This window comes from Ilyonectria robusta (assembly GCF_021365365.1).
Source record: "Ilyonectria robusta strain PMI_751 chromosome Unknown BGZ61scaffold_2, whole genome shotgun sequence".
Classification (NCBI taxonomy): Eukaryota; Fungi; Ascomycota; class Sordariomycetes; order Hypocreales; family Nectriaceae; genus Ilyonectria; species Ilyonectria robusta.
In genome coordinates, this window is record NW_025764436.1 from 1,830,244 (window position 1) to 1,853,906 (window position 23,663).

The following is a 23,663-nucleotide window of genomic DNA, read 5'->3' on the forward strand; positions in this document are numbered from 1 at the left end:
AAACCGTCGCTCCCAAAAACGCCCTCTCCCTCATTGCCTGGAACTGTCCACCACTTCAAGACCACCCCAGGCAGACACACACCCCATCCCATCCATAGACGTCATGTATTCATCCCACCTCTCCCAAAGCCAAGCCACCATCCCATTAACCATGTTTTCGGGTAGCCTTGAAAGCCACACCCGAGCCACATTCCATTCCAAAAACCCCACGTCAGAGGATACACCGCCACAAATCTGCCCAGCTCAGCCCAGAAATTCCCGCGCCAGCTCGCCGCCTTAGATCCAGTCTCCATCGAGATCAGCGTCATGGTCCTGTTCCACGCTCTGTTTGCGCGGTCGACCCCGTTTTCGCGGCTGTGAATCTGACCGCGCCCGTTTCTTGCGACCCCCTGGCGTCATCACTCCCTTCCGCTTGCGCCCTCGTTCGGCTGTGACGTCTCCGTCCTCGTCTTCCTCGCCGCTGGGTGTAGTCGGATCCGCCATCTGCTCCTCTTCATCGTCCACCACTTTGAATTCCTTGTCCACGTTGAGAAGCTCCACAAAGGCCTTGCACTTTAGAATCATTTGCTCCTGTGTCTGGAGGCCATTCATATGCGACGTCACCTCATCCCAAAACCTCTCTCCGTGCACTCCTTGCACCTTGGTTGGCGTTTTATTGAGATCTTTGGCCAACGCCTTTGCCTTGCTGTCGTGTCGATTGGTTCCCATTCCGTAGAGTCGGCGCAAATGCGTGCGAGCCTCCCACATCGACAACAAGATAATCGATCCTGCAGTCAGCTGGCGAAGTCGGTTTGTGTCGACTGAAACCGTCATCGTTGGGGCCGGCGTTGGGACCGGCATCCCCATAGGCTGTCCGTCCAAAGCTAGAGGTGCAGGCGCAGGTGCAGCAGGCTGATCAACGTCCATACGGACATTAAAAACCTCCGACTCGATAGCTTGCGCAACTGTGGCGCCTGTACCAGTCACCATCTTCTCAATCGAATTGACTGTCGTCTGCAACTCTCCAACCGTTTGGTACTCAAAGAATGCCACATTCTCGATGATAAATCGCGAAAAGTCCACATGCGTTGGAAGTTCCGGAGCCGCGTCCAACCTAGAAAGGTCAAAGTCCACCTGACCGCAAAGTTTCTCCAAGAAGCGCTGTCGATTTTTCATCTTGCTAATTTTGAGAACCTCCATTAAGAAGTGCAGTTTGGACTGGAAGGGGTTCATCGTCGCACCATGCGAATCCCCGACCACATCCCGCTGGTAAGCATAGGCTGACTGGACTGCCTTGGCATACTCTCGCTCGAGTACTGTCTCATGCTTCTCATGCAGTGCCCGGTGCTCGGCAAAGGCAAGTTCCGCAATCTTCCGGTTCGCTGACGTTTCCAGCGTTATCAAGGTAACACCCGTTTCTTTTGGGTGGGTGAGACCCTGTCGGTTGATGCTGCCCAACACTTCCATGGCGAGGAATGCATGCTCGTCTTGCGTTGTGACCGAGATGCGGGTGAAGTCCTTGAGGAATCTCTGGGTCGTGGCGCTTGCCACGTCATCAAAGCTGGTTCCTCCCATGACCGTGAGCTCCTTCTTCTGTTGTTTGGCCGCACCCTCCGTCGCTGCTGTCTCTGAACGCTTCTCCTCCGTGATAAGGAATTCCCTAAACGATCTCAAGATCATTGTTTCCAAGATGGGCACCTGGTCATCGAAGACTTGCTGGAATGATGTGTACACCTTCGCGAGAACATAGTTGCGCGGCCAAGCCTGGCATACCAAACCAATAGCTTCGAGAGATGCTTTGCGGGCGTCCAGGGGCTGCGAGGGTAGAGCAAAAGGGACCAGCATGTCCACCACCAGTCTCGGGACCGAGTCTCCCTGCCACTTCGGAAACTTTTTCTTGAAGATCTGGATCTGCTTGTCCAGGTCACAATGCTTGCCTACCATGCCCACAATGATCGAGTACGCAGAAAGGAATTGGAGCTTCTTGTTATCCAAGGGACCAGCTCGCAGCTTCTGAATGCCCAATAGACTAGATGCCACAAGATTGGCCAGAGGCTCGAAAGATTGTAGAAGGTCGCAAACAACCCGTGTGCAAGCAATCAGGTCATCGACAGCTCCTCGCGAACCGATTTTTCCAATCGCCTTCAGCAGTTGCAGGCGTACCTCCATTAGGAAATCGGAGTGTACGGTTGAAAGTTGCGGAAGTACGCGTTTGTAGATGACTGTGACGGCTCGGAAAGCAGTAAGCTCGTCAGAGCCTGAGAAGGTAGCAAGGTGAGGCTTGAGAAGGCGGATCTGCTCAAAATTGAACAGCTTTGGATCAGCCTTGGCAAAAATGGTGAGCACCTGCAAGGCATCTCGCCCAGAAGGGACGGCCGGATCATCCGAATCCAAATTGTCGATGAGGCCGAACATGTTGGCAACGAGCTTGGAGCACACGGAGAACGGCCCCTCGAGTGATTTACTCTGCGGCTTGAGAATGGTCTGGAAAACCTTGTCGAGAATTTCGGTGACGGTGCCAGACTTGACAGTCTGGATGATGAGAGCGACATGCTCCGTCAGTGAGGTCTGATACACGGCCGTACCCTCATCGCGATAGAAGGGACTGAACCAAACTTCTTCAATCATCTGCCGAGCCAGGTCTCTGACGCTCTCATCCGGATCCTGTACTCGTCGAAGCAACCCATTCGCTATCGCACTACGAAGCGGCTTGATGCGGTTGCGGAGATAGATGTCACGAGCAAGCTTCATGGCTCGCTTTCTCACGCCAACACCGCTGTCCTGGAACCGATCAATAATCTTGGGAGTCAACGATGTTTCCAAAGCAGGGCGCATGTGGATACAGTTGCCAAGCAATCCAAGAGCAGAGTCTCGGACCTGAGTTGACGAATCGCTGGCACATTCGAGAATCAGCTGGATAACGGCCGAATCTCCGTCCAAGATGGAGGGGTCGGTTTCGAGCACTTGGTTGACGCTCTTCAGACTCTTGCTTCGGACGGTAGCTTGGTCGCTAGCCATCGAACTGAGCAAGATGTTGAGGATCTTCCCAAATGACTCACAAAGAGGGGAGCGCAGAAGAATGATCGAGTAGGATAACTTGGCCTGGCTTCCGGAGACTGTCTTGAACGTGTACTCGTTCACAAGCCACCGTCGGTCCTCAATCATCATTCGTAGACGGTAGCCAAGGCGGCCGAGTTCTTGGTCTCGCTCATCGTATCCTTCCTGGAAAGAGTCGTAACCCATGTGAACCTGAGATGCCCAGTCTGCAATCACGAACGAAATTGCGCTCGAGAGGTGCGGGTCGTCAGTACATCGGTGTTGGAGATATTCAAGAGTTGCTCGATATGGTCCAGCCCAAGCAACCATCTGCTCCACGTGGCTCTTTTGTTCGAGGGCATGATTCGCAAGGTCTGCGAGGTATCTAGAAAATTCATCGGCATCGTTGCCCTCTGAGGAGCTGGCCATTCTCTTAACGTGAGATCGGAGGCGAGAAATGGCGGCGCTCATGCCACCTAGCAATTCCAAGGCCATATTCTTCGCCGGTGCAGCTGTCTTTGGGGCTTCAAAGAGTTGTACCATCATGACCATCAACAGGCGAAGAAGAAGTTCGGCTGAGGGCCAATCCGGAGAGTCGAGGCAAGTTGTAAAATCCTCTACAAAGAGGTCGAGTAGGTTCCGGTAAGGGGTGTCGCCGGATTTTGTGGACCCAATGGCACGTTTGACGATGAAGTTGATGACGTACGATGCGTTGCGCTGGGCATTGTCTGTCAGTGGAGTAACCGCAGTGTCGAGGTCCTTGATCGACACGGGGTGCTGCTGAGCTCCCTGTTGCTCGCTCTTGATAGAGGAGATAGGCTGCTTAGGTCCTGATGCGAAATCGTCGTCTTCTTCGTACCCTTCTTCTTCCCCCCTAATGCTTTGCATCATACTGTTGCGGTTGCGTTCTTTGCTGCTGTCCACTCTACCAGAACTTGCTTGGACCAGTCGCATAATTAGGGCGGATACGGGTTGGATGCTTCCTCCATCTGAGAGCTTGAACTGTCGAGCACTTTGCTTGCCAACAGGGAGTTTTTCGAGAGATGTGAGAATCTCATCGATAATGCCCTGCCGTTGTTGTGGTTTCATCAAAAAAATCTGGCAAAGCATATCCATCGCCACAGAACGAATTCCGTCAAACTTCTGGACACCAACAGCAGAGTCCTTCTCGAAGTAGGCGTTTTCGACAAAGATCAGCCGTGACGCTGTGAACTCGAGGGAGTTGATGACGGTGTCCGAGAGCTCGATTTTGGTGACCAATTCAGCCAATAGAGCGAACAGTTTCTGGCAGCAAACAAAAGTTGAGGTGATAGCCTTCTTGTGCCTGGAAAGCGTCTTGAAGACGTTTGCTGTATTTCCAGATGGCCGAAGCTCCACCAATGGCATGACGATATCCTCAGTGACCAACTTAAAGATGTCGACACTTCTTTGAATGACGGCTTCAGAATACAGCTGCTTGTCTTCTCTGCCGCCCGACAGAATACGAAGGCAAGTCCGTGCTGCTTTAAGTATCGTGTCAACTTCTGATAGCTTCTGAATCCAGGACTCCACTGCATCCTCAGACCAAGACTCGTCAACTCGCATCTCCAATCCTTCTCCTTGTTTTAGACTCGCTTCGCTCAGTTTCGTAATCTGAACCAAGTGTTCGACAGGGACCCTGTCATAGCACTTCAACCCAATCGTCTTCTGGATCGCTGTGTGCATCTTCTGCTGGGTTGCTGCAGTCATTGCAACCTCTTGATCTTGAGTCATAGTCACGATGTGATCGTAGCCAGGTTCCATCGCAAGAACGCTCCCCACAGACGCAAAAACGGTTCGCACCAGTTTATCAAGGGCATCGAGAGCCGCCTCGCCCCGTTGACGTTGATCGAGACTCTCTCCCAGTAGTTCTTGGCTGTCTGCAAAGCCTTGCCGGTCTTGCCTACGAGCCGAGAGATGTTGTGGTTCCTCAGGCGCTTCCTCAACCTCGACGTACTCGTCCCGGTTGATGCTTGTGATCGGCAACTCGATCCTGATGGACAAGTTCTGGGCAGTGTCCGAACTGCCAGGGAATGGTGGCAGGGGAACTGGAGTCTGGGGAAAGCGCGGTGGTTGATGTTGCACCGGGGCTTGTTGTTGAGCTGGTGGTTGAGCGAAGACTGGAGATGGAACCTCGGGCTGCATGAGATTTCTCACGTCGATATATTGCGACCCATCAAAATGCCTCTTAGACGGAATAGCAACCTCGATTCTAGTAGGATTCAACGGATTCGTCTGAGCATTCTGCGGCGGGAGTGGGTGTGCTTGCGGGGCAATCGGCGAGTTGAGTGAGGAGGAGGAGGAAGCCCGTTTGGGGTTGTGGTGACCTCCCGCTTGGCCGTTGGATAGTTTCGCGTTGGGAACGTTCGCTTTCGTCGCCTTGAAGTAGCCTCCAACTTTCTCGTACACGGCTCTTGCGATCGGGGACAGGTCGTCGGCTAGGCTTTTCCCAGCGATGGGGTTTGATGAACTTCTCGGGGCGGCGCAAAACTTGCTACTACAGGTCAGTATCAGGGACTGCCGTGGCCAGGAAAGCTCATCCTACAAGTGAGTCCGTTGGTTGGGCTTCATGTCCTGTAAAACATGGTCGACTGCCTGTTTGACATTCCGGGGCATCTGCACCTGTCCGTAGGCGTCCTTGTTCAGGCTGTCGAACTCCTGCGTGTGGAAGAGGTCGGAAATGGGTAAGGCGGGAGTGCCTGAACCTAGGCTCGGGTCGGGGATGATATCTGGCAAGTGTTAGGTTGTTGAGGTGATAGAACGCGCGAAAACAGGGCGGCCGCAAACCTGAAATGAAGGGGATCGTTGACGTTTGTGGTGAATAGGGTAACGATTCTTGCAGCGTGAAAGGGCGTGTGATGTTGGGCCGAGAGTTTGGTGTCCCTTGATGGGCATAGAGCCCATTTTGAGCGGCGCCACCGCTATTCAGGTTGAAGTGGTCCATTTTCGCAGTGCTCACAATAGCCGCTCAGTCAGACATGCCGGGGGAAGGAGCAAACGGGCAACGCCGCATCGGGGGCTTGGGGGGACTTGGACGCGATGGTGAATTGCAGAGCTTCGTTCGACGGCGCAGACTTGGTAAAACGGCAGGCTAGAACCTGTACGTAAAAGGAGCGCGATGCCGGTTGGGCGAGTCGGGAATGATTGTGGCTCAAGGCATTGTCGGCCTCAACAGATCGAGTTGATAAATGCACACGGGCGAGGATGAAGCCTGGGGAAGCGACAGCCTCGCGAGCTTTCCTTGAAGATTGATTGATGGACGGTGGCCCGTGCACCTGTTTTTGGACCAGTCGGCGTTTGATCCTATGGCCGACCTCGCCGCCTTGCCTTAGGTTGACAGTTTTTCCGGCTGGGGTCCCAGTTGGATTCGGCCTAGAGGTATGATGGGCCAGCCAATTTTTGTCTCTGAATTTGTTCCAGAAAGCTCCCGAACACACCGCAAGAAAACACTTTACCAAGAGCACACCATGGCAGCAATCGGATCTCTCGTCTTCTGTACCGACTGCGGTAACCTGCTTCCCTCGACCAAGGGTACCGAGCGGAATGTACTTAGCTGCGAATGCTGTGGCGCAGAGAATCGAGGTTTGTTCGCGCCCGCGAAACAATGCCCGCCGTCAATTTCTAACGCGCATTTGTGCAGATACCGGCTCCAAGTCCATTGTCACGCAAACGAAGCCGTCCGACTTCCCCTCCTTCCTGAGGCAGAAGCTTCAGTCAAACGTCCAGGCCGTCGAGAAACACAACATCCAAACCGACAGTATCAGCCAGGAATCATGCCCAGTCTGTGCCCGAGAAAACGTCAAGTACACCAACGTGCAGCTGCGTGGTGCAGATGAAGGCTCAACGGTCATCTACCTCTGCGACTGCGGCAACTCGTAAGGAACCCATGCGCGCATTGGCTAAACGAACTTCTTTTTTAACTTATAACTTTTTAGATGGCAAGAGAACAACTAGAACTCGTGTGGCTCAGCATTCGCCAGTAAGGATCATAATTCATTCAGTAGCACCTCCAACCTCGGGGATCAGTGCATATTCCGTCTCTCCGCTGTTCTCGTACTCGGCGATATCCAACGCAACGATACAACTCTCCCGCACGACCTTCTCCTTGTCATTGAGGAACAGTCTCAAGGTCGCCTCAACACCCTCCTCATCGCCAAGACCACCCAGCGCCTCGGCCGCCTCGTGTCGAACCATACTGGCCTCGTTGACGTCGCTTAGCGATGCAGTAAGCGCAGGGATGGAGGCGGGGTGCGACAGCTGGCCGAAGACGAACGCGATCTCATGACGGAACAACGCAGACGGATCGGAGAGGCCCTCAGCGAGCGCAAGCACTGCAGGGACGGCTGTAGGAAGGTCGGGTGGTGAGGCCAAGTCACGGAGGGCAAACATGGCGCGGTATCGGACGAAGAGGGGTCGGGTCGTGTCCATCAGCTTCTTGCCAAGCTCTGCGACATCTACTTCCTTCTCGGTCTCGGGCATTGGGGGGGCAGGGTCGATCGAGGAAAAATCACTAGATCGTTCAGTCAGTCAAGGGGCAACCCAACAGAGCATAATAGAACTGAGAACAATTCGCGTACCTCTGGCGCAACTTCTCCCTTTTCCGCTCCTCGGAGCTCTCCCACTCGATGCGGTCAATGGCGATCTCGCACGTCTCGACAATGCTAACATCCTCGCCCTTGCGGTCGCGGTACTCTAGCAGGATGTCGAGGTTGTCCGCCCAGCCCAGAGCGCCGAGAGCCTCAGCAGCCTCGTGTCGGACCATGGGATCCTGTTCGAGGTCCGCGAGAACCTCGCGGAGGGGCTTAACAGCAGATTTGTGGCTAGCCTGGCCCAGGCAATACGCAAGTTCATGCTTCAGTAGGGCCGAGGGCGAGGCGAAGGCGGCAGCGATGGCATCAACGGCGCCGACAATGTTATCCTCCTCGTCAGAGGTGACGGCGACGTGCTTGAGGGAGAACAGGGCGCGGAAACGGATGGGGAGGGGGGTATCCTCGGAGCAGAGGGACTTCCTCAGGCTCAGGACGGTAGAATCGCCCCTGGGGGTTGGTTCGGGGGTATCAGCAGATGGTGCCATTTTGAATATTTTGAATGAGTGTCGTAGTCTTCGGGCGTGATCGCAGGCGCACAGTCGATCTCAGGCGATAACTGCAGCAACCGCTCAGCTCAGAAAGAAAATTTACGCGGGGTTACGGTCTTATCGTTATCAGCGAGATAACCCCGCCGAGCACCGGGCGCATTGCATCGGAGCAAAAATATTGGTGTCGAGCACTCTTGCTTGGTTTATGTGGTAAATTAAAATCTCTACACCCAACCAAGTCAAGGGAAGCGGTCCACCGCCTCCATTGGTTTCGTGGTCTAACGGCTATGACTGCGGATTCTGATTCCGCCAGCGAGGGTTCGACTCCCTCCGAGACCTTGACTTTTTGCCGTTTGCTACGCTTCACTGCCGAACTTGGTTGGGAGATGGATGACTCGTTCACCAAGTTACCCCTCTGCTTTCTTCAAACTCCTGGTTGGTTTTTTAGAGGAACAGGGTACAATGTAATTCGGATATGTCACTGCACGGGGATTAACAATCGACGAGTCTTAATGCAAAGCGAATCACATCGTTTGCTTACCTACCCTAAACTAATCAGCACTCATCTTGAATTTGTACCACCCTTCCTTTTATACCGCCAGGCATCTTTTAACTGATTGCTACCCTTTACCTGTCAGTTTTTCCCCTTCATATACCAATATTTTGAAGGGACGGTCTTTTGTCCTAGAGTGGCCCCATTTGCAAGTCGGGGTACCTAACAGCCAACCCAACTAGCAACTCGCCTAGCTCTGACAACCTAACATTATTAAGCTTCGAAACTCATATCGCCACAACCCCAACCATCTTCATCTCTACATATCACGGCACCCGACTGTGAAATACAACAACTCTAAGGCGCAAACACATCATGGCACCCTCGCTCGAAGCGCCAGAGCCCGTCGAGGACGTCATCGCCAACCCCCTCAAGCAGCAGCTCGTCGCCCCAGAGCCGGAACATTGCCCTGGCCCCGAGTCGCAACAGGCTGGCACCGCCGACTCGTGCGCCGGGTGCCCGAACCAGGCCATCTGCGCCTCTGCACCCAAGGGTCCGGACCCGGACATCCCCATTATTGCGGCACGTCTTGAGAATGTAAAGCACAAGATCCTCGTGCTGAGCGGCAAGGGTGGAGTGGGGAAGAGCACATTCACATCACTGCTGGCCCACGCCTTTGCAACCAACCCGGACAATACTGTGGGTATCATGGACACTGATATCTGCGGACCCAGCATTCCCAAGATGATGGGCGTCGAGGATGAGACGGTTCATGTCAGTGGTACGGGATGGTCGCCTATCTGGGTCATGGATAACCTCTCAGTCATGAGCATTCAGTTCCTCCTCCCGAACCGCGATGATGCCGTCATTTGGCGCGGGCCTAAGAAGAACGGCCTGATCAAGCAGTTCCTCAAAGATGTTGAGTGGGGTGATCTCGACTTTCTACTGGTGGACACACCGCCGGGCACCAGTGATGAGCACCTGAGCGTCAATACCTTCCTGAAGGACAGCGGCATCGACGGGGCTGTCATGGTTACCACGCCCCAGGAGGTCTCCCTGCTTGATGTGCGCAAGGAGATCGATTTCTGCCGCAAAGCCGGCATCCGGGTGTTGGGTCTTGCAGAGAACATGAGTGGCTTCGTGTGTCCCAACTGCAAGGGCGAGAGCGAGATCTTCCGCGCGAGCACAGGTGGCGGCAGGGCGTTAGCCGAGGAAATGGGTATTCCTTTCCTGGGATCGGTACCCTTGGATCCGCGGATTCGGATGGCGTGTGATTATGGCGAGAGCTACTTCGACTCCTTCCCAGACAGCCCAGCATGTCTCGCATTTCAAGGGGTAGTGAAAAACGTGGCGAATCAGCTGGGACTGGATACCCGGAGTGTGCTGGCAGAATAGACGCACTCTACCGTTACGCAGTATATGTATGTAGATAATGATGACTTCTTCTTTTTCATGTCCCGCCTCTTTTCTTTTGGGCTACGCATTAAGTCGTTTCTCACGTGATATTCAAACATGTCGTGACTATTCGTTCAGTGGCCAGATTCAAGCTTCCCAGGAATCTCTTCCAGGTCTTCCGCCGTCTCCAAATCCACAATCCTGCCAACCTCGCTTGTGTTGCGCATCAGCTCCTTGGCGCCGGCATACAGCATCCTCATGCCCGCATTGCACGTGATGGGGAGATAGTACAGCATGACGTATGGAACGGAGATCCGTCCGTCAGGCTATATGTTATTCGATCAGGATCCGTCGAGGAAAACGGCAAACTGCCATGCATATTTGATCGCGGGACGACGTACCATGGTCAGAGGGTAACTGAGGAGGACGAATCGGGGGGAGTGGTCGGGGAGGTCGTCAGCAATTTCGTCGAGGGATGTGTAGACAGTCTTGTCATCGTCTTGACGGATCTCGTGTGTATTTTTGTCGATCATATCTGGAGCGCGAAGGAGGGGCGTTAGTCGGCAGTTCAAGGAATGACGGTGGTGGGGATGGTAAACGAATATGAGCGCAGACAAGGAGACGCACATACAAATGACGGCTTGGGGATCCTTGGCCCGGGAGGTAGTCAGGCGAAACTTGCGGAGGTGCTCCTTGGTCTCGGTCGAGAAGGTGTACAGTCGGGATTCGGAGGCCTGCGCGGCAGCATGTCAGCGGGGGAGCTGCGAGCTGTGATCGCCCAGGGGTGGCGCTGCGGCTATATATATTACCATGTTGAGCGTCGGAGAGTGGTCGCCAATAAGGGAATAGCGTAAGGGGTTCTGAGAGGAGTGATTCCCAGCCGTGACGCTCTTCTGAAGCTATCACCAGATTGATTTGGTAGTAGGATAGGTAGTCGGGAAGAAGGCACATAGAGGGGTGGTCGCAAGCGACAATAAGCCCCGCCAAAGCCGAGCCAAAACCAGGCCAAATCGAATAACTGCGCCAGGCGAAACCCCACCTGTGCCGCCCTTGCTCTCTGAGCCAACGTCATCCTCGGTCGATGCAGCCGAACGTGTTTCCATCTGCAAGTTAAAAGCTCTCCAGCCCCGGTCTCGCGGCATTTTCGCAGCCACTCATGTTCTCGCGTCTCGCCCAGATCACGAAGCATCTTTCAGCTCCCGCTGCGGCTTCGACTCGGCGATTTACACTCGGAAGAATGGCTTCCGCCGATGAGCGCAATGCGCGCACGATTCACACCGCAGCGTGCTTGATTATTGGTGACGAGGTCCTGGGTGGAAAGGTATGGGGACAGTCATTGGGTCATTTAAACGTATCACTAACACCGAGATAGACCGTTGATGTGAGTAAGGCTGCGTTCCGGAGCGGGGTGTCTTGACATGGGTTACGGATAAACATTTGTTGACGCCAACATCAGACCAACTCGGCATACGTCGCGAAGTGGTGTTTCTCCCTCGGTGTTGTAAGTTCTATGACTTGACGGCTCCGAGATTTTTTAAATCTGATCAGTCACACAGAACTTGAAACGAATTGAGGTTATTGAAGATGACGAAAGTGAGATTATTGAGGCAGTGCGAAGGATGAGTGACCGCTACGACTTTGTCGTGACGAGGTAAGTATCTAATGCCACACGAGAAAGCAACCTAACTAACATTTTCAAGCGGTGGCATTGGACCTACGTAAGTCCGTGTTCGTACAACGTGAGCATATTCTGATTGTTCTAGGCACGATGATATCACCTACCAATCGATTGCCAAAGCATTCGGCCTCCCTTTGGTGCTACACCGAGAAACACTTGCGAAGATGAAGTCGATGTCCAAACCGCACCCATCTCAGCCCAAGTTTGACTGGGATGTCGACTCGCCCGCCCTGAAAGCTAAGCTCCGCATGGCCGAGCTCCCGACGGACGAGTCCCGTGACTTGAAGAAGCAGTTCATCTTCCCGCATGAGGAGCTTTGGGTCCCAGTTGCAGTTGTGAACGGGAATGTTCACATCCTTCCCGGGATCCCGAGACTTTGTGAGCTCAACCATGACCATAAGGTACTGACACATATTAATCGCAAATTCAATAGTTACAAAGCTCCTTGATGGATTAAAACCTTTGATTATACCAAGGCTTGAGGGCAAGGAAACCCATAGAATTTTGATTTCTACTCCCCTCCCAGAGAGTGGCGTGGCTGGATTCCTCACCGAGTTGCAAGCCAGGGTTGAGCCCCGCGGCATCAAGGTCGGCAGCTATCCTCGTTGGGGCAAGAGCCGCAATACTGTCACACTTGTCGGAAAGTATGTGATCGCGTTTCAACATGCAAAGAGGGGAAAGCTGACATATTTACAGGGATCAGGACTACCTGGAGAGTCTCGTTGCTGAAGTGGAAAAGGGTGTCCAGGGCCTGCGAGTTTCACAAGAGGGTGAGGATGATGACCAACCCACCGAGGGAACACCGGAGAAGGACGGCGCAAACACGAAGGAGGGTGGAAAGTGAGTCTTGACATAAGTCGGACGCCCGCGATACTCAAATGGACACCGAGGCCGACTAAGTGTTTGCCTATTACACTGCACCGGCATTGGCACGTGGCTGTCGTTTCGCCGAGAACCTTGACGTTTCATGGTAAGCTGGGGCGTGTGTCATTGGATGAAAACGCCATGCTCGAACGCATCATGTATCATTAGATAGTCAGGGTAGTTATAGAGGCGCAGTTTGATGTTCGTGCTTCAGTTGGTCGTATCTAGTACAGTGACGTGGAAAGATTGGTCCATCTTGAGTACATAAGACTCAAATGTAGGACCAATGTCACGATCCGAACTTCTTCTAACATCCCCGGAACAAGCCCGGTGTGAACCCCGGCCTAGATTGTCTCAAAAGGAATGGCGCCTACGAAACATTGACGTGATGGTGATCTACACCACCGGGGCGACTTCGATAAGACAAGGACGCGGGGACTACGCCTCATTTCCCAACCCGCAAGGTGAGCCTAGGACAAGCCTAGGCCCTCGAGTGGACAGGTGGGTGTTCGGCAGATGCTCATCTTACGATTCGACAAAGGAAGATGGCAACACAGTGCCTTGCGTGCATTGCAGATCACAGGGCGACTTGATGCTGAGACGGGACAGCGCAAGGAGCTTCGCCCTGATTCGCGCAAGACTGACATCGCGTGTCCGGCTGAATTACCATTTGTGGGCAATTCGAAGAGGGGAAAGGTCCGCCGCCCGCTACAGTAGACGCAGATCCGGTTGTGCCCTCTATCACAAGATCCCGCGGCGCGAGCAGAGGAGCAAATCACGACCGTGGACAATGACGTTTGTGGCATGATCGGCGACAAGGACGAAGATCAGAGCTCAACCTCGGCCGCGCAGGAGATTACTGAACCTAGAGATGAGAACCACCTTGGCGTAGAGAGCTAACGCCTAGAGTAATCTGCCGAAAAGGGGGTTCGTGCTGGGAAGTGTCCCAAGACCGAAGCTAGAATAGTGATCCATGTGGACCTCTGTTCCCTACCACCACGAACTGTACCAATGTGCGGTAGTGGAGACGGTGCATGGCCCCAGGGAACGCCATTTCGTTCTAGAAGGGTGCACAAGAATGTGGATGATGTTGGTATCCAGGGTCTTGGGAGTGTGCGGCCACAGGCATGCGCATGGGCATAGGGTAGGTGAACGAGAGACAGACTCGAATAGTGAGGAATTGTGGTAGAGCTGAAGCTGGGGGAGGACGAGATGGCGAGTAGCTCGAATGCGTGGTTCGTGCGATCGCTAGCTTCATTCCAAATCAATGAGAAATTCCCATCACGTGCTTGCATAGTTACAGAGGAGAAACGCTCCAATCCGAACGCCAGAGAACCGTTTGTGCTTGTAATGGATACAAAGACCGACCTGTGATTTGATAGATACCTATTCACTAGAGTAAGCCCGAAACATCTTGCTTTTTGTTCCACATCCAGTCAATCGTCGTCTGGGGTTTCATAGCCTTAAGGATGACCGGCACTTGCCTTATCATCCATGATCCAAGTGCCGCCTTGTGCAACGTCGTACCAACTTGCTGCAAACAGAAACTTTGCGCAAGTAAGATTCCAACAACCCCCTGGGCTGCAGTTGGGTACCCTTCATGTATGCGACCTCATGTACTCGAGAAACTGCGATCAAGTTTCTAATCGCACCAATCCCTTGGGATTGGTGCCCTCGCTCCACCACATCATTGCACGGGGCGACCCGTGAAGGTTTGGCACCACCGGCATCTCTGGGGAGACATTACAGGTCTTGGAAGCCTCGGTTTTTTTATTTCCTCTGGAGGGAATTGAATCGGCGATGAAATATCCAGTAACCCGGCATACATCTAGAGATTGCGTGTTTGACATCGTGGTGTGAAGAGCATAACGTGGCGCAGCGATGAGTAGCTGCTGATCCTCATGTTGGACTTGCTACGTCAGGCTGACCAAACGCATCGCATATCAAGTAAAACATATCGCAACATTTTCTTGGTCTCGGCACCTCCCTCAAACCCGCAGGTCAATGCTTGGAGGACAAAGGGAGCTTCCCGGTTATTGGGGTCAGTCCGAGAATACACATACTGTTGTTGGGTTGGTTTTAGTCAATCTCGGTCGTGAATGAAGCAGGCAGATAATCATTTAGACTCGTGGTCCTTGCTTGCAGAGTTTGGTAGTTCCAGCCCTCCAGGATTCGATGGTGTAAGCTCTATCCGTGCTACTTGAGAAAATTGTCCACAAACTTACGTAGTATATCTCTGACTGCTCTATGACACTCTATTTAGTAATGATTGGCTGCGTGACCCAGCCTGCGACCCAAGCCGCATTCCTGACCGGCATTCCTATTCCCGATATCCGCCACTCTGATCGATCTCGACTAGCCTTGAATCGCCAGCCTGACTAAAGACCAACCTCCTCGAACCGCGGGGACTTGGCTGTCTCGAAAGGCACCGAGAAAAGGTTCATTGACTCTCATTGTCTCGGCGTTGGCGCAGAAAGCAAGACGCCGGCGACGCCTCAGTGCGCATGCTGAACCAAATAGAAGCGCAAAATCCTTACAGCATCCAAGAGAGCACAAGTCTCAAAATTAGTGATTAAACCCATTACACAGAATGATACTGAGTAGTACACTGGTGGATGACTAGATGCTGAAAGCGGCACGACGTGAAATTAGTCGCGATGGGTTACTTTGGCGAACAACGCTTGGATATCATGTTAGCCACTGTGAAATTGGTCACAGCCAATACTTGTTCGACAGAGGGCCTTTCACGTCACGGTACGCCTGTGACGATGAGAGGTTGGTTGCTGGCCACCACTGACATGCTCCTTTTGCCCATTGATTGCGCACAGGACGTCGGGAGAGATCCGCCCATCATCGACATTAGGTCTACTTGCATCGGCGCCAACGAGGCTGCACAATCGCTGAGAGCCAACCGCGGACGCGACGCAAGCACTTTGCATGGTATGGTACCGATGTGCGTGGGGCGTGGGGTGGTGCCGCAGCGTGCATAGCGCATGGGGGAAGCTTCCCTGGATTAGTGGCTGGCTGACTAGTTTGGTGCTTGTGCTTGTGTCTGGGTGATTGCGACGATGGGCGCCGTGGTGGTGAGACTTGACTCTGCGCCGAGATTTCCAGCGCCGCGGCGGATGGATGGACGGATTGGGATCTGAGACGAGCAGCCCTGCGAACTCTGGGACGTCTGGGATTGTGGTCTGGGGGCTGCGCCTCGTGGTTGCAGCCATTGATTTCCAGGTATCGTTGATGTGATAGCAACCCAGATAGTGACATGCTGCAGATGAGTGCATCTTGGTCATGGAATTGTATCGTGTCGAGAATGTCGCAACGTAATGTCAATTCAAGGCGTGCTAAGGCCGTGGTGATACAGGATAGCCATATCTCGCTTGTGATGCTGGGGGCGATAGGCACGTACGGAGCTGGTAGCGACGTCAAGACGTTATCGGGAGCTGTGCAACACAGCGCAACCCGCCTGGATGCCAAGCAGCCTGGAGCCCAAGCCAATCCAATCCAAGAGCGAGTTAGCGAGAGGAGACGACCAGCCCATCATGACCCCTGAGGTCTAGCACGACTAACCATCTGCGCTCCTACCTATTCATCCATAGTCACATCGCTAGGAGCGCTTGCTGCTCCGTTATTCCCCAGGTCCGGGTGCATGGGCACGGTACGTCTTTGACGAACAATAGGCAAATCATGGATGAAGGGGTGATCTGGATAAACGGTTCGAGACACGGGCGAGACAAAGAATATGTTTTTGATTGTCATGGATGGGAAGCACATTCGAGGGAGGTGATGACCACCCGCGAGGCGTGTGTTGGCCGTTCCTCTGGCGCTTGGCCGATGGCAGAACCAGTCCAATTGGGGTTGCAGATGGAGGCGGAGGAGGTGATGGTGGTGATGGTGGATGCGACCCCTTGCGCCGCACGATTTGTTGATTCCTAAATGCATCCACCCCCTGGCACCAGTCCGGATTGCCGGTCGGGTCTGGGGTCGATGACGATGGTTGAGGACGAGGATGTTGACGGTGGTTGAAGATGAGAGCATCTCATTTCCAAAGTTGAGCATTTTCTGGTTTGGTCGGCCCGTGAAAGCGCTGATGCGACTTAGCAGGTCTTCATGTTGATAAAATCATCCGTCAACCACGAAATACCAACCGCCATCCGCCATTCACCAACCACCAACCACCAACCACCATCCACCAACCACCATCCACCAACCGTCAACCCATAACCGTATGAATGCTTGGGGCTTGCTTATTGACGGACGCTGCTGCCCTCGGAGGCGTTCTGTAGCCCACATACAGCATCCACACCCACGCCGATGTCCCTGGCCACACATCCGAACAATCCCATTCTTTTGGGGCGGCAAGCCGTTAGCAGGGCGCGACAGCCAGACGGGTGGTTTTACTAGTCGTCCAACCCAGGATCAGCCCCCCCGTTCTGAGTCGTCTCGCCGTCCGCCGTGATCCCTCCCTCTGGAGGGCCGAAGTACCTTGCCCTGCTTTACTATTACCCCCGCGGTGCTATGATGAGTTGAGGTGACTTGACCCTTGCAGGCAGACCATCTAGGACCATATCCCCCCCTTTTTGTCCACCCACCTGCTCTTGGGGGACGCTGGCCAAGATTTGACAATTTGAAGAAGGCATCGCATCTCCCACCTGCATTTGCACGACTGGAATAGGCGGATACGGGCGCTGCTAGGTTACGAGGAATCTCGTACGTCTCCCGTGCCTGACATAACACGGAGCAATGAGATGCCAGAGGAATAGGCGGAGCTGCGTCTCTCACTGCAGCGGCCTGGGGTAGGACATGCATTGGGCCTTGGTACAGTGCGAGCACGATTGGTAGAACAAAATGCAGTGTGCCGCTGCCCTTGCAGAAGCCGGTGGGCAAAAAAGCGACGACTGGGGTGAGGATGGAGTCTTAATGATCCGTCCCTCCACCCATCGACTGAGCTAGGACTGCACGCCCCCCCTGGAGACCCCCGGAGCAGCTCTGGCCGCCCACTGCAATCGTCCTCCAGGGGGGGTCCCCGGCGTGGCATCCAGTGGGCGGGCGACCCTCCCCACCCCGCTGGGCCACTGGTCACTGGAAATCCACGGCGCCGACAGAGGCCATCCACTGAGAGCCCTTGGCGGCAGCGGCCCACACCCGCAGGGCCATACAAGGTACGTAGGTACGTAGGTAGGTCGCCCCTACACTGGAGCACTGGATCAGCTTCCCGCCGATGCTCTCTCACCACCCGCCACCGAATGGGGACGGGGGCGACCGGGAACTGGGAGCTTTTCTGATTTCGTTTGGCTTAAGGTTGCGTGGGCGTTGATTTTCTCATTTTCTCTTTGCGCCCACGGACCCAGAAAATAGGGATGCGGCGGCTGGTCTAGAACTCTTCCATGCGGTGCACCTAGCACGGGTGACCATAATTGTCTGTTGACGGCTCGTCCATATCTGTCTGCCCTGAGGATTGAGCGAGCTAGAACCGCGACAATTAGCCAATCCCGCCGCCGATGCGCTGCCACTCGCCGTTCGCAGCGATTCCGTCGCCGTCGCCGTCGCCGTCGTTGACTTGTTGTTATTGCGCTTCTCTTGTAATCTGTACTTGGACTTGCCCCCCCTTCGCATCCGTCATCCGTCATCACCCATCACCCTGGGCCGGTCAGAGCTTTGGTCGTTTGTCAGAACTCACCCAGCAGTTTTTCTCTCCCCATGCCATGAGCCCAGCCCATGGAACCGCCGGCGATGTCCAATCCGATCCATCGCCCCGGCCCCCGGTAGGTAAATTTACTGTCCAACCTACAGCGCTGGGCACCTAGGGTGCTTAGGAGGGTCATGGCCGGGCTCCGGCCAATAACCAGCCTAGGCCTTAGCGGTCCAGTAGCCCCCCGAGCGGTTCCAAATGGCCCCAGCTTTCCCACTGGCGGGACGGGAGTCTCCAGTCTCCAGCGGACTTTCAGCGCCCGGTGGCGCCCAGCTCGCACTGGGCCTTTTCGCGGAAGGCGACAGCTGGGGAGGAGGTATCCGTTTGCAGTCCGTAGCAGGCCACTCGTAAGCTGGAAGCTACCCGGGCGACCTCCGTCCGGCGTGGTCTGCATTGAATCGGCTCGACGTGTAGGTACCTAGACGGTCTTGCGTACGCAGCAGTCGGTTGCCTGAGCTGTGGCGAGCCGCCTGAGTCTGCGCGCATCCGGCGTATTTTTCCCTTCAGTTCTCCACACGCAGCTCAACTACTGGTGCTGCCGCTGCCGCTGCCGCTGATGCTGCTGCTCCCGTCACCGGCTGGACACTCTCGCACTCACAGGCCCCCAGGCCCCCAGGGCTCAGAAGACCAAGGGTAGCAGTGGTGGTAGTGGTGATGGTGGTAGCGGCCAAACCACACGCCCTGGCGCAACCCACCCACACCCACATCCCATTCCTCCCCCCCATCGATCCACGCCCCCCCCCCCCCCCCCTTCCTGGCGTCCCCTGCCCTTCTCTCTTCTGCTTTGACCTTTCGAACCTTGGGGCCCTTTGCATCCATCCGTCCATCTTTCTCCCTCTCCTCCAGTCCCACGCGGAACATTCCCTCTCTTTGTCCATCTCCAATCCGCCCTTTCTAAACCTCTTCCCATTTCCTCTCCTCCCCGCCATCCCATCCCCGCCGTGAGTCGTCTGCTTCTCGTCTGCTCCTCGTCGCCCGATTCTCAAATCCCACGGTTCTGCGACGACCAGCCCCCCTGCGCGAGCCAATTTTCAGCGCCTCCCGACCAAGCTGCCCCGAGAGCTGCTTCAAACCATCAGACACAATGGCTTCGTCCACCAAGGTACGATGCTCCGATATGCTTTTCCCGCGTCAGGCTGGCCTGCGGTTGGCGCCACTGCCTTGGCCGCTCTTCTACCGCTCCTGCTCCCATCCGCTCCCGCTCCGCTTCACTGCTGCTATCTCCGTTACTGACCCGGCGTCCATCTAGTTTTTGCGAGAGTACAAGCTCGTCGTTGTTGGCGGTGGTGGTGTCGGTAAATCATGCTTGACCATCCAGTTGATCCAGAGCCACTTCGTCGACGAGTATGATCCTACAATCGAAGGTTCGTTGCCACGGCCCCTAATCACACCCTATCGTGGGTTCCCACCTTTCCCATACTGATTGCGTCCCTCGTCGAACAGATTCGTACCGAAAGCAGTGCGTCATTGACGACGAGGTCGCTCTTCTCGACGTCCTCGATACCGCCGGCCAGGAGGAGTACAGCGCTATGCGAGAGCAGTACATGCGAACCGGCGAGGGCTTCCTGCTAGTATACTCCATCACTTCCCGACAGAGCTTCGAGGAAATCACCACTTTCCAGCAACAAATCCTGCGAGTCAAGGACAAGGACTACTTCCCCATGGTCGTTGTCGGCAACAAGTGCGATCTGGAGAACGAGCGAGAAGTTACGCGACAAGGTAGATCAGGAAGCACCCTGCACGGACGTTTCAAGATGGCTAATGCGAATATTTACAGAGGGTGAGGCGCTCGCAAGATCTTTCGGCTGCAAGTTCATTGAGACTTCCGCCAAGTCCCGAATTAATGTCGACAAGGCTTTCTACGACATCGTGCGAGAGATTCGGAGGTACAACCGTGAGATGCAGGGCTACTCAACTGGGAGCGGCGGCACTTCCGGCGGAAACGGCCCCCCTAAGCCTCTCGACATCGATGATGGTGACCAACAGGCTGGATGCTGCGCCAAATGTGTGGTTATGTAATGGAAAGATCGTGCGTGAACGGAGAAGAGGCGGGGGAAGATTTCGCATTTGAAGGCGTGGCGAGACGTGACGAAGACGACTGGTGAGCGGATGGTCCGTCATGTCCCGGGCTCCATTAATCGCACGCCATGTCATCGGATCCAACGCTACAAGCTGCTTTCCTTGGGAGGATATGGGGGTCAAAATGTTGATTGCATCGGACGGGGAGTCGGGTTCTGGCTTGATTGCACACGCACTTGGACTTTTCGACGCAGCCCACGGACATGTCACAGCGATACGGCAACGGCCAACCACGCCAACAAGATCTGGAAGCGAGCGGGGCCATGACGGTACATGGTACATGGCATATGGCACGGCGATCCCTGCGGAGTGCCTCATTTTGGACGTCGTGGATAAAAAGGCCATCTATTTTACCGGAGAGAGGGACAGAGACGGGGAAGCTTGTGCTGCCGACGCCGTGTCATCAAGTTGCCCGGCCCCAGGACCTCGCCAAGGACCCCCGGATTTTTTATTATTTTGTGTCACTGGGGAGGATGAATTTCGAAGACTAAATACGGGTTCTGCGCTTTTCCCTATATCCATTATTTCATACCTGTAATTTCTTTTCTTCTTTGAGGCTTCCTTCTCTCCGGCAGCAGTGGTCACAGTTAGAAAAACCCACCTACCCCAGTCTTGTAGTTCACTTCTGCGTGCAACTCACTGTGCTTGTAGCATGTGTTGGATTCTTGGTTCTTCATACACCAGTTACCGCAGTGCGGCGGCAACTCTGCTTGCAGCCCATCGCCAATAGCTTTGCCTGGCATCTGCTGCTTTCGGTGCTCGCTCAAGCTTGGGGTGGGCGGGGAGATTTGGATAAGTGGATGAATGGTATGGTACTAGAAGTATCCCCACTGAGACGCCTTTGATCTTGGGTTTAAGCTTGACGCTTATCTCATTGCCAGACTTCAGACTTTATTATTAAACTCATATTTACGGCAGGGCGGGCTGGACTGTGCATAGTGGTACCCTTCTGCATCATTATTAATTATTAGCTGAGTAAATGTCATTTGGAAACTAAGGTATTACTCTGTCCCTGAATTTTGCACCTTTAATAAAAGCCTAGTTACTTGCAACTAGTTCGCAAAGCACATGGCAACATACTTGACAATCACGCGGGCCTGAGCAGGCTTTCTTGCTTGTCTACAAGGCATTAATTACACGATGTGGCTTCTCATGTGAATGTCTGAGAGATTGCATGAAGAATAGGTATGTCTATTTTGGTATTCGGTCCGGTTGATGCCGCTGAATGTTCTTTCTGAAAATTGATCTGCCATCTAGGGTCTACTAAATCTCTAGCCCGAAAACCGACTCGCTGTCTAGGTTGCTCCGCGTTGTCCTACGCCTCTGCCCGTGAAATATCTATGCCGTCTCCACGTCCTCGTCGGTGTTCTTGCCGGGGATCATGTCACTGGCCTGACGACCGTCATCCCAGGATCCTTGCACCAGTTGAGGCTTGTTGTTGTGGTCATTTCGCTGGTTCACAACCCAGTCGTTGCACACAAGGCACGCCCAGGCTGTAGCCCCTCCGTTTGTCGACGGGAAGCCCCCGTGGTCGGCTGAGACATTGACGTCTCTCAACTTGTTGGTGGTGATGCACACTGGGCAAACTGGCTTGCCGAAGCGACACATCCTCCATTCATGCATAATTGCCGCCTGTTTCATTGCCAGCTCAGCATAGTGTAGTCGGTGGAAGTGGCACAGAGGTCGACTTAGCAACTTGGTCGCACAGGGGCACCCGGTGAGTGGCATGCTGGCTGCATGGTATTGAACGGATGAGGCTCCGTCTTCCGCCCAGATATTGGCCTCGCCCTCCGAACCAGTCTCGAACACGCCCCAAATGCGCTTGGCACCAGACTTGATGAGCTTGGCTGCGTACCCATTGTTGTGGGCCAGCTCGGTTGCGCAGTCGTCACAAGTGTAGACGCGCATGTGGACAATCTCCTTCGCATTGAGGGGCGCCAGCTTTGAGTCGAGGATGATGTCGACGCTTTCATCATTGCAGTCTTTGCAGACAAGGAAGTTGTACGGTGGGTAGGATTGGTGGACGTCGCTCTGGCAACCAACTTTGTCTTCGATCGGCTTACCGCACATGCCCTTTCCGCCCTCGCCAGGCTCCATACACAGGGTGAAGGCGGGATTCTGGATGGCATCAAGCCGGGGCTCGAGGGGGATGGCCTCAAGGACGTCGCGGGCCGGAGTATCAACAACTTGCGTGTTGTAGGCCATACCCAGGAGACGTGGCAAGGATGGGTCTAGGGGCACCAGTGTGTCCTCCTTTTGACGCCAGTGGGACATGTCGATACCTTCGAGTTTATTTTTGCTGCTCCAGCGCGAGGGCTTCGCCAGGCGTGGCGCCGACGGCCTTTTATCGAGACAGAGGAATGGGTTGAGGTCCTCATCGCCTGCCGGAGCCTCAACACCTGGGGCGCCAGTCACTTCATCCATGTCGTCGAAGAAATAACTCAAGTCGTCAAAAGGCTCACCCAAGGTGGAGTTTCCGGCGAGAAGATCTTCGGTAATGGGGTTCAGGAGGTCTTCGTAAGAAGCAAGTCCTGAAGGTTTGGCGTTATCTTCCTGGCTTGTTGGGGGGTTGAGGTTGGTAAAGTCATTGTGTGTTTGCCCAATCGGCTGGTAGAAGGCGTTGGGCGCCCAAGAGGATGTGTTTGCTTGCTGTTGAGGCTCGCCATAGGGCGGCCGCCACGGTTGTTGCTGCGGTGGTACTGCGTTGTTTGCACTTCCCGGCTGAGCTTGTGTGTTTGCAAGCCCAGCTCCACCACTAACTGTAGGTAGGGCTGAGGTTCGACCAGTCTGATCTACGGCTTGAGGAGGCAGAACCAGAGGTGGTGGAATTGGAGCCTGTCCACCTGGAGCGGGCAGGTTGCCCGGAGGCGGGAGAACCGGAACTGGGAGAACCGGCGCAGGAACCTCTACAGCAGGAATCGGCCTGTCTAATGGGGCGCCGAATCCTGATCGAGCCGGAGGCCAACTCGCATCCGCCATCTCTGCCATTCGTTGCTGGTAGTCGGGGTGCTGAACAGGGGCATGACCGGCGGGCCAGCTTGTACGAAGCAGGTTGGCAAGGGCTTCAACAGTCAGCTGCGATGGCATGATGCCTTGCAGAGCAGGTGGCGCCTGGCCCGGCCGTATGTTGTTGTGAAGCTCGATGAGATCAACGGCCATACCCTTCGCCCTCTCTTTGGCATTCAAGGTACTATACTTGGCTGCCAGGGGACCGATCCAGTCCTCTAGTTTACTGCCGTCTTTCGGAGTGTCGACCCCGGCAGCGCTATATCCGAGTGCAAGATAATACAACACTGGCGGAGGCTCGTCGAACTGCGGACAGCAGTTGAAGATGCGGTCATGTTTGCTCTTG

General features: G+C 54.5%; 9 protein-coding genes and 1 non-coding gene across 10 annotated transcripts; 5 read left to right on the plus strand and 5 right to left on the minus strand.

Annotated features, from left to right (window-relative positions):
• Positions 1-276: 276 nt before the first annotated feature.
• On the minus strand, positions 277-5,977 carry BGZ61DRAFT_340169 (sister chromatid cohesion C-terminus-domain-containing protein; the record flags this gene model as incomplete). Its single annotated transcript, XM_046239286.1, has 3 exons — positions 277-5,527; positions 5,579-5,762; positions 5,821-5,977. The coding sequence occupies 3 exons, from the start codon at positions 5,975-5,977 to the stop codon at positions 277-279; spliced, it is 5,592 nt and encodes a 1,863-aa protein (XP_046110763.1).
• Positions 5,978-6,500: 523 nt separating this feature from the next.
• Positions 6,501-6,912, plus strand: BGZ61DRAFT_526982 (uncharacterized protein; the record flags this gene model as incomplete). Its single annotated transcript, XM_046253040.1, has 2 exons — positions 6,501-6,615; positions 6,674-6,912. 2 exons carry the CDS (start codon positions 6,501-6,503, stop codon positions 6,910-6,912), a joined length of 354 nt encoding a protein of 117 aa, XP_046110764.1.
• Positions 6,913-7,026: 114 nt separating this feature from the next.
• BGZ61DRAFT_472349 (armadillo-type protein) lies at positions 7,027-8,107 on the minus strand (the record flags this gene model as incomplete). Its single annotated transcript, XM_046248327.1, has 2 exons — positions 7,027-7,543; positions 7,611-8,107. 2 exons carry the CDS (start codon positions 8,105-8,107, stop codon positions 7,027-7,029), a joined length of 1,014 nt encoding a protein of 337 aa, XP_046110765.1.
• A 270-nt stretch (positions 8,108-8,377) lies between these two features.
• Positions 8,378-8,449, plus strand: BGZ61DRAFT_t32. The gene has a single exon. It is a non-coding gene; the product is annotated as a tRNA-Gln (tRNA).
• A 529-nt stretch (positions 8,450-8,978) lies between these two features.
• Positions 8,979-9,998, plus strand: BGZ61DRAFT_526984 (cytosolic Fe-S cluster assembling factor NBP35; the record flags this gene model as incomplete). The annotated part of the gene is made up of 1 exon (XM_046253041.1): positions 8,979-9,998. The coding sequence occupies one exon, from the start codon at positions 8,979-8,981 to the stop codon at positions 9,996-9,998; it is 1,020 nt and encodes a 339-aa protein (XP_046110766.1).
• Positions 9,999-10,132: 134 nt separating this feature from the next.
• On the minus strand, positions 10,133-11,140 carry BGZ61DRAFT_526985 (uncharacterized protein; the record flags this gene model as incomplete). The annotated part of the gene is made up of 4 exons (XM_046253042.1): positions 10,133-10,324; positions 10,400-10,533; positions 10,630-10,732; positions 11,000-11,140. 4 exons carry the CDS (start codon positions 11,138-11,140, stop codon positions 10,133-10,135), a joined length of 570 nt encoding a protein of 189 aa, XP_046110767.1.
• Positions 10,939-12,747, plus strand: BGZ61DRAFT_441349 (molybdopterin binding domain-containing protein). Its single transcript, XM_046244571.1, has 8 exons — positions 10,939-11,319; positions 11,371-11,379; positions 11,455-11,499; positions 11,555-11,649; positions 11,699-11,716; positions 11,762-12,054; positions 12,110-12,320; positions 12,373-12,747. Exons 1-8 carry the CDS (start codon positions 11,155-11,157, stop codon positions 12,518-12,520), a joined length of 984 nt encoding a protein of 327 aa, XP_046110768.1. The 5' UTR covers positions 10,939-11,154; the 3' UTR covers positions 12,521-12,747.
• Positions 12,748-16,013: 3,266 nt separating this feature from the next.
• Positions 16,014-16,685, minus strand: BGZ61DRAFT_89808 (uncharacterized protein). The gene has a single exon (XM_046257194.1). It carries the CDS (start codon positions 16,597-16,599, stop codon positions 16,126-16,128), a length of 474 nt encoding a protein of 157 aa, XP_046110769.1. The 5' UTR covers positions 16,600-16,685; the 3' UTR covers positions 16,014-16,125.
• Positions 16,686-19,039: 2,354 nt separating this feature from the next.
• BGZ61DRAFT_89821 (ras-like protein) lies at positions 19,040-20,383 on the plus strand. The gene is made up of 4 exons (XM_046257195.1): positions 19,040-19,334; positions 19,482-19,596; positions 19,676-19,951; positions 20,010-20,383. The coding sequence occupies exons 1-4, from the start codon at positions 19,317-19,319 to the stop codon at positions 20,249-20,251; spliced, it is 651 nt and encodes a 216-aa protein (XP_046110770.1). The 5' UTR covers positions 19,040-19,316; the 3' UTR covers positions 20,252-20,383.
• A 1,102-nt stretch (positions 20,384-21,485) lies between these two features.
• BGZ61DRAFT_441356 (uncharacterized protein) lies at positions 21,486-22,255 on the minus strand. Its single transcript, XM_046244572.1, has one exon. The coding sequence runs from the start codon at positions 22,217-22,219 to the stop codon at positions 21,650-21,652; it is 570 nt and encodes a 189-aa protein (XP_046110771.1). The 5' UTR covers positions 22,220-22,255; the 3' UTR covers positions 21,486-21,649.
• Between the last annotated feature and the right edge of the window lie 1,408 nt (positions 22,256-23,663).